General features: G+C 41.8%; 1 protein-coding gene across 2 annotated transcripts in view; it reads left to right on the top strand.

The window, feature by feature from the left end:
* Positions 1–9,725, top strand: part of LOC136864132 (COMM domain-containing protein 3) — a 37,341-nt gene extending 27,616 nt beyond the window's left edge. Inside the window, exon 4 of one of the 2 annotated variants that reach the window (XR_011017816.1) lies at positions 9,357–9,490. Coding sequence is in view for 1 of the 2 variants with exons in the window: in XM_068226176.1 (XP_068082277.1) it covers positions 9,357–9,548 (192 nt within the window). In the remaining variant the exon portion in view is untranslated. Of the gene's footprint in view, positions 1–9,356 lie in introns of both variants that reach the window. The other variant, XM_068226176.1, reaches the window with a different exon arrangement.
* The last annotated feature ends 4,280 nt before the right edge of the window (positions 9,726–14,005 follow it).

The raw sequence follows: 14,005 nt of genomic DNA, 5'->3' as shown, positions 1-14,005 counted from the left end.
CTTAGGTTGTTGTTGTACATGTTTTGCTTATGCTAGCAAACATCAGCAGCCAATCAATTCTCTAAATTAGTCAGAGCTCTGAACCAGATGTTATATAAGTAAGTTTATCCCTTAACACCTGGTTCAGAGCACCAGGCGATTTGGCCATGCGGTTAGGAGTGCGCAGCTGTGAGCTTACATCTGGGAGATAGTGGTTTCGAACCCCACTGTCGGCAGCCCTGAGATGGTTTTCCGTGGTTTCATATTTTCACACCAGGGAAATGCAGAGTCTGTACCTTAATTAAGGCCACGGCTGCCTCTTTCCCACTCCTAGCCCTTTCCTATCCCATCGTCGCCATAAAACTTATGTGTGTTGGTGCGACGTAAAGCAACTAGCAAAAACAAAAAAAAATGGTTCAGAGCTCCAACTAATTTTAGGAATTGAGTGGCTGATGATGCTTCCTAGGGGCTTTCACGGCCGGCGTTACAATTCATGTCTGCATTTTCTGGGCTTGTAGGCCGTGGTCCAGGAGCTAGTGAATGTCCCGACATTTCACCGAAGACTGCGTTCGGCATTGTCAAGGGTTCCGACTGACTTCAATAGCAGCGAAGCTCTCAGTGGAATGAAGTGCTGTTGTAATACCCGCTATTTATATAGTGCAGGATACGGTACGCTGCTCGCCTATTGGCCGCCACGGTGGGGGGAGGTCGCTGATTGGCTGTTCTTCGGCCAATGGTTGAAGCGTTAGGGAGCCCGGTGTACATTGACCTGCCTTGGCGGAGACAGGCAGCTGATCACCCATTGCTTTCTTCTGATCTGCCGCGGCTGTCGTGTCCTTCAGGATTTAGAGCTTTCAAGACTGGAAACCAGGCTTTGTTTACCCGTTCAGATTCCTCCTTACGGTTGAAGCTGTTGGTGTGCTTTAGGATTTCAATGGCTTCCCTCTGTAGCCGGGCATGATAAGACACGTTGGGACATTCACTAGCTCCTGGACCATGGCCTACAAGCACGGAAAACGCAGACATGAATTATATCCTAGTCACAAGGATTGTTAAGTATTGAAAAGGTTGATATTAATAAATCAATTGTAAAAACTTTTAATATACTGAAATCCAGTACTGCTGAAATAATGAGATTAATCACTTGTAAGTGGTATGTTCCGAGCTGTCAGCAGAGAGATGGCGTTTAATGACGTTAGTAGACAAATAAGTTTGAGTGGTGTCTTTAAATGTAGGAAAGATCACAATATGAAGATAAAGTTGGAATTCAAGAGGACAAATTGGGGCAAATATTTGTTTATAGGAAGGGGAGTTATGGATTGGATTAACTTACCAAGGGAGATGTTCAATAAATTTCCAATTTCTTTGAAATCATTTAAGAAAAGACTAGGAAACAGCAGATTGGGAAACTGCCCCCCTGGGCGACTGCCCTAAGTGCAGATCATTATTTATTTATTTATTTATTTATTGATTGATTGATTGATTGATTGATTGATTGATTGATTGATTGATTGATTGATTGATTGATTGATTGATTGATTGATTGAATGGACACACAGACTTGTAGATTGACAGTGTGAATGTCTTTTCCGAGCAGTTGATTACCTTTGAGGTCCACTGTAACTTAGGGTCAAGACCGCAGTGAATGGCAACCTGCCACAAGAGCATATGATTGGCATGTGCAAATCCTCAATGGATTAAGGTGGAGCAGTTAGATTTCTGATGCATCGGAACTGGTTGGAAGTGAGCCATCTGTTCCTGCAGCCGACCGTTGAATTATGTGAGAGGTTACCACAGGGACAGCAGTAGTTACAAGAAAGCTTCCTAATATGCATGAAGGTTCTCCATAGACGGGCTCAGGTATAGAAGACTTGGATATCAGGCTGAAAAGCCAGAGCCAATGGCAGCAGTTTTTCCTCACTGACCCAAGCGCAGCAGTTTTTCCTTGCTGAAGGTCATACAAATCGTCGGATTACAAATTTGGTGGAAATATTTGTTCCAAGTTGACAGTTCATGGAGGGACAGAAATACTTGGCAGTGGAGATTCATAGATATGTAGGGACAAGGGTATCCTATGAATGTGTCAGAGTAGCTTTCAGTACTGGGTCCTCGGATGTGTACGTTCTGGAGGTAAGTGCTGAATCTCCAGCGAGAAGTTGTGGTAGCTCAAGAGTCCACTTCTTGCGATCGGCCTAGCTGTGAAAATTCCAGTGGGGCAGAAACAACAGTTGTTTTGGATAAGGCATCAGTCATAACATTGACGTAGCCTGGGATGGGATGTATGTCCATGGTAAATTGGACTGTTGGACTATGCTTGAACTGATGTGGAAAAGAGTGATTACATCTGCTGAAAAGCATATGCAAAAGACTTGTGGTTGGTAAATATGATGAAATCTTGAGCTTCTAGATTTTATCAAAAATGTTCAATAGATTCCTTGATGGCTACCAGTCTATCATAAGCACTGTATTTGTTCTGAAGAGGGCTCAGTTTCTTAGAGAAGAATACAAGAGGTTGCCACACACCATCACATTTCTACTTACTGTAGAACTGTGCCATTGAATGTGATGGAGATATTTGTGACAAGTTGAAGAGTGGCAGAGGGGTTGGGATGAGCCAGTAGAGTCAAGGTGACTTGCCTCAAATGCATGGAAAATTCTGGTTACTATGAAGTGGGCCAAGAACCTTTGAGCTTGGGTCTTGATGTGAGAGTGTAAAGTGGTGTCTGAACTCCAGCGGCTTTTGGAGGTAACCGTCTGTAGAAGTTGAGCATGCCAAGGAAATGTTGAAGCTATCTGATGTTCTGGGGAGGTGGACAACCGTTTAGGTCTGCGATCCTTCCATCAATGGTCGAGATCCTTTGGCGGATACTTAGTAAGCAAGAAACTTGACTTTCAGTGCACTAAAGACGCACTTTGTTGGGATTAATTATAACTCCGTACGAAAACAAAGCAGTGAAGGGTGTGCAGCAGTTTTTAAGCTGCTCCTCTGGTAACTTGGAGTAAACCAAGATGTCGTAACAAAGTCTCGTAGCACCTCATCCATGAAATGCTGGAAGGTGTAGGCTGTTTGGAGATGTCATTGGATTAATAGATATATAATGATAGACTCTCACAAGATCGTTTGTGAAGAAAATAGGACAGTTGACAAGCTTTTGGGAATAGTCCTGAATATGTTATATAGGTTACCTGCCTTGGATTGTTCTGGCTTTGAATACACGATAGTCACCACAAAGTCTCCAGCCATCCTTCTTGGGAAGAAGGTGGAGTGTAGAAGACCACAGACTCTCGGAGCAACTTGCAGTTCCTTCCTGCAGCATGGCCTTGGTGATCTTCAGGCATTTGAGATAGAGATGACAGGGTCGGCAGGGAACCGATGGCCTGGTTGCGTTGAACAGTACTGTGTCGTATCTTCCGAGGCGCTCCACATGGTCAGAGGAGATCTGGGAATTCCGCAAGTGGATTAAATGGATTTGATGCTGAGTTGGGATGTCTTAATTGTTTATCCTGAAGTTGATAGCAGTTCCATCAAGAAGATGGTGACAACAATGTTGTACTAGAAAGTTTTAAAATGACAGGAAATAAATTTGTATGGTGAACATTCTGACTATGAACTGTCAGATAAAATCTCAACAAAGTTGTAAATTAAGAATGGTGGATACCCAACTGAAAGTGTAATCAACTCGCTCGCGGCATCCTAGGAGTGGGTGCCGTGGGCACACACAGTGACCCATTGTCGATCAGAAACTTACATTTAGTTGTCTGATCGATCAGGAAGAGATTACCAGTTGTTGTTGAGGCAGTTGTGTGCCACCATTAATGGCTGCTTCTGGAGTTTCCTCGTGGCTGGTAATTGTATGGCTGAGTACACCTCTGTGCAGCATCACCAAAGCAATGATGATACCAACAGATGAATGTTTGTAGGAAAAGATGGTGGCTGGAAGAATGGTGACACTGGGATTCTAGGCTCCGTGATCAATACTGCTGGCAGCCAGGCATCATATGAGTACTTAGGGCAGCCACTTTGTGAAAGTTCAATTCACTGTGGCTGGTATGCTTTATCAGATCTGGGTGTGATGGGCTGGGCGGTGGTGGTCATGAGGTCTACTGCGGGACTACTACATAAATCCAGTTGGCTAGCAGAGAAACAGTCTCTAGGTTAATCGACTGGCTTGGATTTTCTCCAGGTAGGTTGGCAAGCTGCTAGACCATATGGGGCTGAGAAAGTTATCAGGACGTCCGGGGCCGGCCTCTGAAAGTGCCACAGGAACTGGGCGATAACTTGTGGTCTCCCGTCTCCTCTTAGTTAAGGAGTTGTTACAAATAAAGCGCTCTTTGTTCTATTGCTGTGTCCCGATAAATGTACGCAGACATATACACTCATTTCTGTTCAGCCATGAATGATCACACTCAGTAGTTGCTGCTGCTATTTACAAGTCTTTGTCCTCTTCATACAGCAGGTATTCCTGCTTGTTGGTATTACTTGAGACTGTTATGATGCTTATTGACAGGCTCACCTTACATTCACTTTGTCTTGCAAGTCCAGCCACCCCATATAGCAGCTGTGTACAGATGGATAGGGCTGCTGAATCCCACAACACATAGTGACTACTCCTTGGTTCGACTCCAGCAATTCTAGTAAGTCCAGCAATTCACACAGCCAAGCACCGTGAACTACTGTACTTAACACAGTCAATTAAATAGCAACAGCTCAACAGTGCTAACCGGCAGTACAGTACTCCCCACAACAAAGTCTGAACAACTCTACTCTCACCAAATGCTCCACATACAGACTCCCAAGTCTGTCTACAGTCCACAGTAGTACAAACACAGTATTCGGTACTCCAATGGACTGGTGGAACACCCAACGCATACTCGACATTCCAACTGTACAGCAACTCCTCGTTCAGGCTCCGATGGGACGCTGATGATAGCCAACACTGCTGTCGCTGCAGTCCAGCTACCAATCTCCAACACTGTTTGCGGCTGGCCTCCATTTTATAGCTGGGGTACTGAGTACCAAAATATTCGTGATGTGGCTAGACAGAACATTCTTGTTGCACCTCCAAGAAAGCACATGGTGAAACCAGATGAAGAGAAGAATACGCAGAAAGGCCAGCCATGTCTTCGGGCTGGGAGCTCCTAGTTGACTCACCAGTTCCTTCCAGGAAATACCGAAAGGGGTTACGACGGGGCTGGCACCTAACAAAGTTATCGCCCTTTGATGTTGACCAGGGGTGGATAAGTTCAGTTGAAAGTATGTGGCTGGACTACTCGCCCAGTGACATAGTAACTTCATCAATTTCCACTGTGTACCAGTGATTGAATTGTGCCAAGATATGACTAAACTTTTACCTCTCGATTGTCACACCGGATAGTTCAAGATGCAAACCATAGCACAGGGTGCCAGAATGGTAGCAATCGTGTGGCTACACGATACAACACTGCATTTTCATTTAGGCTATTTTCCGAGGCATCCATTATTACATTGGTATTCAGCAATGATAGATTTTTACTCACTAGACAAAGATATTCCAAGCTGTATCAGTATTTATTTACATGGACAGAGAATTATTACATCTCACACAATGATAATGAGCAACGCTCAGTGAGAGTAATCAACACTTAAATAAAACACTGCAAGTAACATGCGGTGTTTGCAGTTACTGTATCACTTGCTGATCACATCCAAGAAGGTATGATGTTCGCGGAATGAAAGCAGTAGCCATTATGCCGGAATAAACATGGTAGCTGAAACAAAGAGACAAGGATGTGAACCGGTAGCGTGGTTTTCCTAACATGGTGACAAGGACTCTCCACAGCTTAAGCAACATATTGCTCAACTGACCTTGTCCAGCAAAAGCAAGCAATGTACCTGACTGAAGGTAAGAGAGTTCCTGAGCTCCTCAGGGAGTGCTGCACCCTGGTGCCAACAAGTGATATCAAAAGTAGTTCGGCCAGTATAGGGGTTTCCTACAACCTATATTACCGATGGTCAGAAAATAATTTAAATTGTGTTTAAATTTCAGTAAATTTCCTTTTGGTTCTTTCCTGTCTTTTCTCTTGTATTTAAGTGTATTTTCCTTTGTGTGTATAATTGTTTATGTAAATATGTAAAATATAGAATTGTACAGTTTTTATTATATTTGTGTCCTTTGTAAATGTTTGTATATTTTTCATTTTAGATTAATATGTATTGTACATATTGCAGATCTTTGTAATTCGGTGTTATGCTGTTGCTGATCTCAAATAAATATATAAATAAATTTTTAAAAAATGATTTAGCAGGCAGGGCTAGAATGTAGTTGATCAGTGAAACCATGAGGGCAGAAAAACTTGAAAACAATTGCTTTAAGGTACTTAATGCACTCCACCCTCCAATTTTAAATTATGTCGTCCAAGAAATTTGGGTTCATGTACGGATGAACAATCAAAATTTGTTGCATCCCTAGAGACATGAAATATAAGAAAGTCAATTCGGCTATGTTTGGCTTTGTACAGTCTGCTGGATGCGTTTTGCAACATAGCCCGTATTTCTCACTCGTGTTAGTCGCTCTCACTCCTCCCTTTTTCTCCTTGTAACATGCACTTGCATACACCATTATGAAATAATGACACTCATGTTCATAAAAGCTGAATACCTTGAAAGACTAGAGATAGGAAGTTCATATTTACAAGACATGTTCATTGGTATGTTCTGCAGAAACGATTAGCATTTCAGTCACCTAGGTTCAGCATGTGTCCTGTTGCCTAGTAGGCACTGGGTCTTCCATGGACACTGATAACTTGTTCCATGCTTGATGGCATCGACGCATATAAGGTGCGAATTGCGTCCTGGGGTATAGCCATCCATGCTGCATTCACCTGGTTCCACAGTTCATCTTTGGTGGTTGGCATTGGGTCACAGCGCCGCACCCGTCGTTTCACTCTATCCCACACATTTTCGATTGGCGACAAGTCCGGTGATCTGGTGGGCCAGGGCAACAGTCCTGTGACAACAAGAAGGCACGTGTTTGTGCAGCAACATGTGGTCGTGCATTGTCCTGCTGAAATATGGTGCCTGCTGTGTCTTGCAGAAAGGGTACGGCTGCGGGTCGCAGGATGTCATTCACGTAAGTCAAACTGGTCACAGTACCCCGGACATGCACCAACTGTGATTTGTGGTTGTACATAATAGCACACCACACCATAAAGCCTTCAGTTGGCACTGTATGTCTTGTGCGAATGCATTCAACGTGATGCCTTTCCCGCGTCTGTGTCTAACCAAATTGCGACCGTCATTTTTAAACAATCAGAACCTGGATTCGTCCGAAAACACTATCTGCTGACATTCCTGTCCCAAGTGACGTTCCATACACCATTGCAGTCTAGCATGTTTATCCACATTAGTCAAAGGTAGGCGGAGAAGTGAACAATGCACCGGCAACCCACACCGTAATAAACGGTGACAGACTGTCACTTCTGATAGTGTATGATGTGTTACACCGTTTCACTGTTGCTCCAAAGCTGAGGAGGACGCAGATCTGTCCTGCAATGCCATTCGAATGAGGTATTGATCTTCTCGGGGGGATGGTCTGGGTGGTGCGACCAGACCCATCTCATAGTGTTCTACGGCCTTCTGTGAACCATTCTGTACACACCCGTTGCACTGCCGACACACTTCGTACCACACGAGCAGCAATTTTCTGGATGGATGCATCATGTTCTCTCATGCCAATAATGCTCCCTCTGAAACTCACTCATTTGATGGTACGATTCTCGCATACGTATGCGAGGCATCCTGCACGTCTGTTCAAGTCACACTGATCCATTATCTTCGATTTGTAGCGGCAATGAGAGCCGCAGGCACATTTTACCAGCTGGTGGTGCGCCGAAATATCAATGTGGACCTTGAACCTGAGGGCCGACATGGTTCAAATGCTGATCATTTCTTCAGAACATACTAATGCACATGTCCTGTAAATATGAACTTCCTATGTCTAGTCTTTCAAGGTGTTCTGGTTTTTATGTACATGAGTGTATAAGCACATAGCACTCTCCCACGTTGCGCAGTAGGTGAGCTGTAGGCTACAAAATTCGTGCTACCGTAAGAGCTAAGGTTCAAATAGCAGCGTGAACAATTTTGTTTGTTCCTGAATGAATACACATTCGTACCATTAGGGGCCGATGACCTAGATGTTAGGCCTCTTTAAACAGCAGTCATCATCATCATCACCAGTTGAAGACGATTGATGCTAGACTAAGTATTAAATCATATCTAAATTAGTCCTTTTCAGGACAAACATAATGAGAAGGACAGTGCTAGATTTTGCAGTGAATAGAAGTACGTATGTATATGGTTAGCACAAAACTGAAAGTTGTGAAAAAGAGTAATGAGTTAGATAAGGAAGTCTCCAATCCATACGAGTGGTCATGTTCGGGGCTGGCTTTCTGAGCAGGACTCCATTGAACTGTTCAACTAGGTCCCTCGAGCTCCTGACTTAGACTTCGTTGAACTAGTGTGAGCAAGGTGGAAATTTAATATATAAAAGAACTACACAGTAGAGTAACGGAGTCCAGAAAAAATAATGTATATGTATTTTGCTGATACCGATATTTGAACCTTAGATCTCCTGGTTGATAACCATGGACCTTTCTCTTACACTAACACTGACACTCTGTGAAGTGCTTCACATCAAGCTTCACTTGCCAAGCGTTTCCTTCACTTCACATATTTATTTAATAATGAAGTTCATTACATGCAATTAGAGTAGGATGCGAACCCTGGTTTCCACCTTGACAGGCGGGTACACTTTCTTGAAGCTAACTGGCATTCGTATGAACACACGTAATATTGTAAGGCTATTCACCACTGTGCATGACACATCTCATATTTGTATGCACATCTATAACTGTCCTTCAAGGGACCTGTGGTGATAAACTATTTGCTAATGGCAAGCATTTGAGGGGAAATGCAGTTACATAATGGAGTAACGGATTCCAGTAAGAAAAAAAATGCTTATTGCCGATACCAGTATTTGATCCCGGATCTCATCTCCCTTACATTAACACTGACACGCTGAGAAGTGCTTCACATAGAGCTCCACTTGCCAGGCTTATCCCTCACCTCTCATATTTATTTAACCATTATGACAGTTTCTTATCCATTTCATTGTATTCTTTTATGTTATATTGATATACAGACAGTTGCATTTCAACAGAAACACGTTAAGCAATAGTGAGTTGGATCACTTTCATACCCAATACAAGACTTTAACATATTTTATGTGTCAATTTTTGATTGTTCAACTGTATATATTTTGTATTTTGAACATCAATTTTGATGGATAATAGTGTAATGCTGTTTAAATTTCATTTTTAATATTTTAATTTATTCACAGACTGGCAGTTTGGAACATGCTGGAGTTGTACAGTATTTGATCCAATTTCATGTAGAATCGAGTGACAGTACTGTTAAATTTGGGAAGACAAGTGAAATAGTGAGATTTATTTGTTCCTTAGAAGAGCTTCAGGACATTGTCGGCAAGTTGAGGGATGCTGTAAAGCATGTGGAGCGTGTCGCTGCTGTGTAATTCAAGATCTAGGCAGTGATGTTTTCCCATTACCTTCAGTTGAAATCCAACTTAGATCAAAAAACTTCAGGAATGATTTTAATCTACACATCTAATGTAAAGCCTACAATAATATCGGAATGTATATTTTCTTATATGAGTTAGTGTTTAAATCAGTAAAATTATTTGCAAGACTTGCCTTAATATTTTAATCACGTGATTTAAAGTACTTGGGTGCAGTTCTGACCAAGAATATTCATTTGTGTGCATGTATCATCCTAGGTGAAGGAAATGGAGAAAATGTCTATTATTCTACTTTGAGCAGATACTAAGTTTGGCCTGGTTGATATGGTCTTGTAAGAGGAATATGCTATTAAGTTTTTTTACCTACTTCCCTACTGGGATAAATATTAAATTATATTTTCTTCTTTGAATATGGAAATGTGGGTAATTTATGGATGATGTGGGAACTGCTAGGAACCCAGGCAATTGTGTGTGTTTCTATGCCCATTGTGGTGAGGGGCCAATGACCTTTGATGTTAGGCCCCTTTAACACTCCAGTGGTCGCACGCATCACAATAGTGATCTAGCCGTTTAGCTTTTTTCGCTCTGGTTTTTGTTATGACTGTTGACCTTTAGCATCTGTGTACCTTCCTCGCGCCCCATCTCCTCTCTGATAATGCAGTAGCCTGCTAATCTTGACTGATGGTTGTTGCGTTAAAAAGCAATTTATTCTTGTGGATCACAACTGTGATCCGTGCGACCACTGATGTGACTTCCTTTGACTTTCTTTCCTTATTACGGTGTCTAATCTCAGTTCATGTGCATATATCTACTCCGTTTTATTAGTTTATATTAATTTTTGGTATATAAGTACAGAATGGATGACTATGTGAATATAAATCGATGGCTGAATGAACCAGACAGTGAGGTACCTCAAAAATGTTATGGAGGGAGCAAGTGAGACAAATTACAATGTCCGGTAATTTTTCAGGTATTTCTTATAAATGAATGTATAATTATATTATATTGTACAGAAAATAAAGTTCTTTTCACAATGCATAATCATATTAGTTGTATAAATAGCACAGAATAGCCTTATATACCAAAAGAAGTACGGATCACTCCGCGCGACCACTGGTGTGACTTTTGTTCGCGCGACCACTGGCGTGACTTTTGTTCGCGCGACCACTGGAGTGTTAAACAACAGGCATCATCAGTGTGGTGAATTGAATCGTATTACAGGGTGCTAAAGTGCAAGGAATCTGTGTCAGTAAATATTATGGCTCACTGAAGTACCTGTTTCAAAGCAAGATTATTCCATCGCTGTGTCTCTTGGGATTATTACCAGTTAAAGGGACATTGAATACACATTTTTCATTACTGTATTGTCAGGTGCTGTGTTAGACTTTACTATTATGCTGCTGTGTTCCCTAGACCATGTTCCAGAATTTAGGCACAATATATCTAACCAGTAGGAAGTTGGCACATCTGCATTAGATTTTCAGTCTGGCCTATCTTCCTAAAGAAATAATTATAATAGTATTCAGTAATTGTTAAATTATGGAATAATTTGAACAAAAGTTTAATATCTTCTAAATTCCTATTTAAATCAATATTAAAAGATAATTTTAATTTTTGAAGGATGTATCAGAATAATTCAAAGATTCAATGTTATAATCCTTGACAGGAGAGTCAGAAGAATTAATTGACTTTATGGGGAAAGAGAATGTTGCAATAATGAGACTGTGTGGTCAAATGGAAGGGAAAGGGAGTGAAGAAGTTGAGTAGAGGATACAGCCTATACTGGAGTGGATAAAGTAAGGCAAGGAATGGAGTAGGAATGATTGTTAACAAAACCCTCGATGAAAATGTGGATAAGGTAGATTATGTTAGTGACAGAATAATCAGAGTATGACTGAGGATGGAAGGAGTGGAAGATCTTATCCAAGTTTAAGCACCCCAAACTGGAAACAGTGAGGAAAATATACAGGAATTCTTGGAGACACTCGAGGAAGTACTCACCGATACCGAAATGATAGTTTGGAAGACCTCAATGCACAGGCTGGAAATGACAGTATTTGGTAAGAAATGATTGTTCCTTTTGGATATGGAAAAAGAAACGAGGGAGATAAGTTGAACAGCAATACCAGGTGAGGCGTTCAATGGAGACCACAGCGTAGTGGTAGCAAAATTGTGAGAGTAAAAGAAATAAATAAGACAGATGGAAAAAAAAGTATGGAAATTAAAAGATGAAGGAACTCGGGAGAAATTTTAGGAGGAATTAAAACAGCATATACGTATATCAGAAATAAAATGAAATGGCGTATGGCATTTAGTGCTGGGAGGTGTCAGAGGACTTAGGCTCGCCAGATGCAGGTCTTTTGATTTGACTCCCGTAGGCGACCTGCGCGTCGTGATGAGGATGAGGGTGAAATAATGATGAAGACAACACATACACCCAGTCCCTGTGGGAGGGGAATTAACCAATTATGGTTAAAATTCCCGGCCGTGCTGGGAATTGAACCCAGGACGCCTGTGACCAAAGGCCAGCACACTATTTAGCCATAGAGCCGGACATATCAGAAATGAAAAATGTAGAAGAAGAATGGACCAATAAAACATATTTGTAAGCTGTAAAGAGATGATTTGTGGCAGAATTTCAGCAAAAGTGAAGGAAAAGGAGACGATTTGATGGACTGCAAAGGTGAAGGAGGAGGTTAAAAAGAGAAAGCATGGCAAGAATGGAATAGAGATAGGAAAGAACAAAGTGAGATTAAATATCAGGAAATTAAAAGCGTAAGAAAGTGGTTAGAAAAAAGAAGAAAATATTGGGAGAGTTTCACACAAGAGTTGGAAAAGGATGTCAATGTTGGAAAAAGAATGTTGTATGGGTTGATAATAAAATGAGAGAAAAGAAGAAATCTATACAAAACAATTGATGGAAGAGAATGGAAATGTAATAACAGACCCAGAGGAGATAAAGAATAGGTGGAAAGAGTACTTCCACCGAGCTCGATAGCTGCAGTCGCTTAAGTGCGACCAGTATCCAGTATTCGGGAGATAGTAGGTTCGAACCCCACTGTCGGCAGCCCTGAAGATGGTTTTCCGTGGTTTCCCATTTTCACACCAGGCAAATGCTGGGGCTGTACCTTAAGGCCACGGCCGCTTCCTTCTAACTCCTGGCTATTCCCTGTCCCATCGTTGCCATAAGACCTATCCGTGTCGGTGCGACGTAAAGCAACTAGCAAAAAAAAAAAGTACATCGATAAAATCCTGAATTTCTTACAAATTGTACAGAATATGTTAACAATCTATTAGACTGTGCCTCTTATAAGGGCTTCTGATAAGTTCACCTGCATACACCCCAGCATTAGTGGGTAGGATCTGACACATCCCACTCTGATGAGTCTAGTGTCAGACCTAAGACGAAACGCTGGTTAATAGAGCAAACGCCTGAAAAGCCCTACATCTGATATGTTTTGGACTTTTTTGACATGCTCTATTGGTGAAAAATATCTAATTCCCTCCATGGGAATTTAGAATTTTCCATTGCTTTTATTGGGAAAACAGGTAAGTTTCTGGGCATATTGTCTTATTCGAAATGGTATATACTTGGTCCCCTCTAGAAGCCCTCAAAGTGTGTAATAGGAATTCAGATACATACTTTATTCTTGATTACTAAATTTCTTTCTTATTATATTTACGGCGAAGCTTTCTCATGTTAGACAGCTTGAAATCAAGGACACAAGAAAATAAAAAGCAAGGACAATAACAGGTAACAGCAGTGATGCCAATTTACGATCTGAACTTCTGAGCTATAGTTAGCAGGTATGATCCCGACTCGGTTTGGTGGTATTTGAAGGTGCTGAAATGTTTTGGCCTTGTGTTGGTAGATTTACTGGCATTTACACTCTTGTGAGACAAAATATCAGCACCTCGATATCTCCAAAAACCATAAAAGTAATTGGTGGGACATAAAAAACCAAACCACACCTCATGGACTACAGCCTGGACGGGTCTTGGCCTACCAAGCGACTGCTACTCAGCCTGAAGGCCTGCAGATTGAGGTGACACATGGTCAGTGCGACAGATCCTCTCACCCGTTATTCTTGGTTGTCTAGATCGTGGTCACCATCTCATAATCAGATAACTCCTCAATTGTAATCGTGTATGCTGAGTGGACCTTGAACCAACCCTCAGCTCCAGATAAGAATCCCTGACTTGGCTGGGAATCGAACCTGAGGCCTCTGGGTGAGAAGCAGGCACGCTATCCCTAGACCGTGGGGCTGATGGTGTGTTGTAAAACCAAATAATATTATTAGGAAGGTAAACCACACATGAAATCAAACTGGATATTGCAACTGAACAGTCTGCAGTTCTTGGGAGATCAGGAGAATTAGTAGTCAGTTTGAACTGCAGTGTTGCCATGCGTGGAATGCTGGGAGATGTGGCTATTCTCAGAGAAATGGAGAAAA

This window comes from Anabrus simplex, chromosome 2 (genome assembly GCF_040414725.1).
Source record: "Anabrus simplex isolate iqAnaSimp1 chromosome 2, ASM4041472v1, whole genome shotgun sequence".
NCBI lineage: Eukaryota > Metazoa > Arthropoda > Insecta > Orthoptera > Tettigoniidae > Anabrus > Anabrus simplex.
Note: the sequence above shows the minus strand (reverse complement) of the source record. Positions and strands in the feature narration are given on the sequence as shown.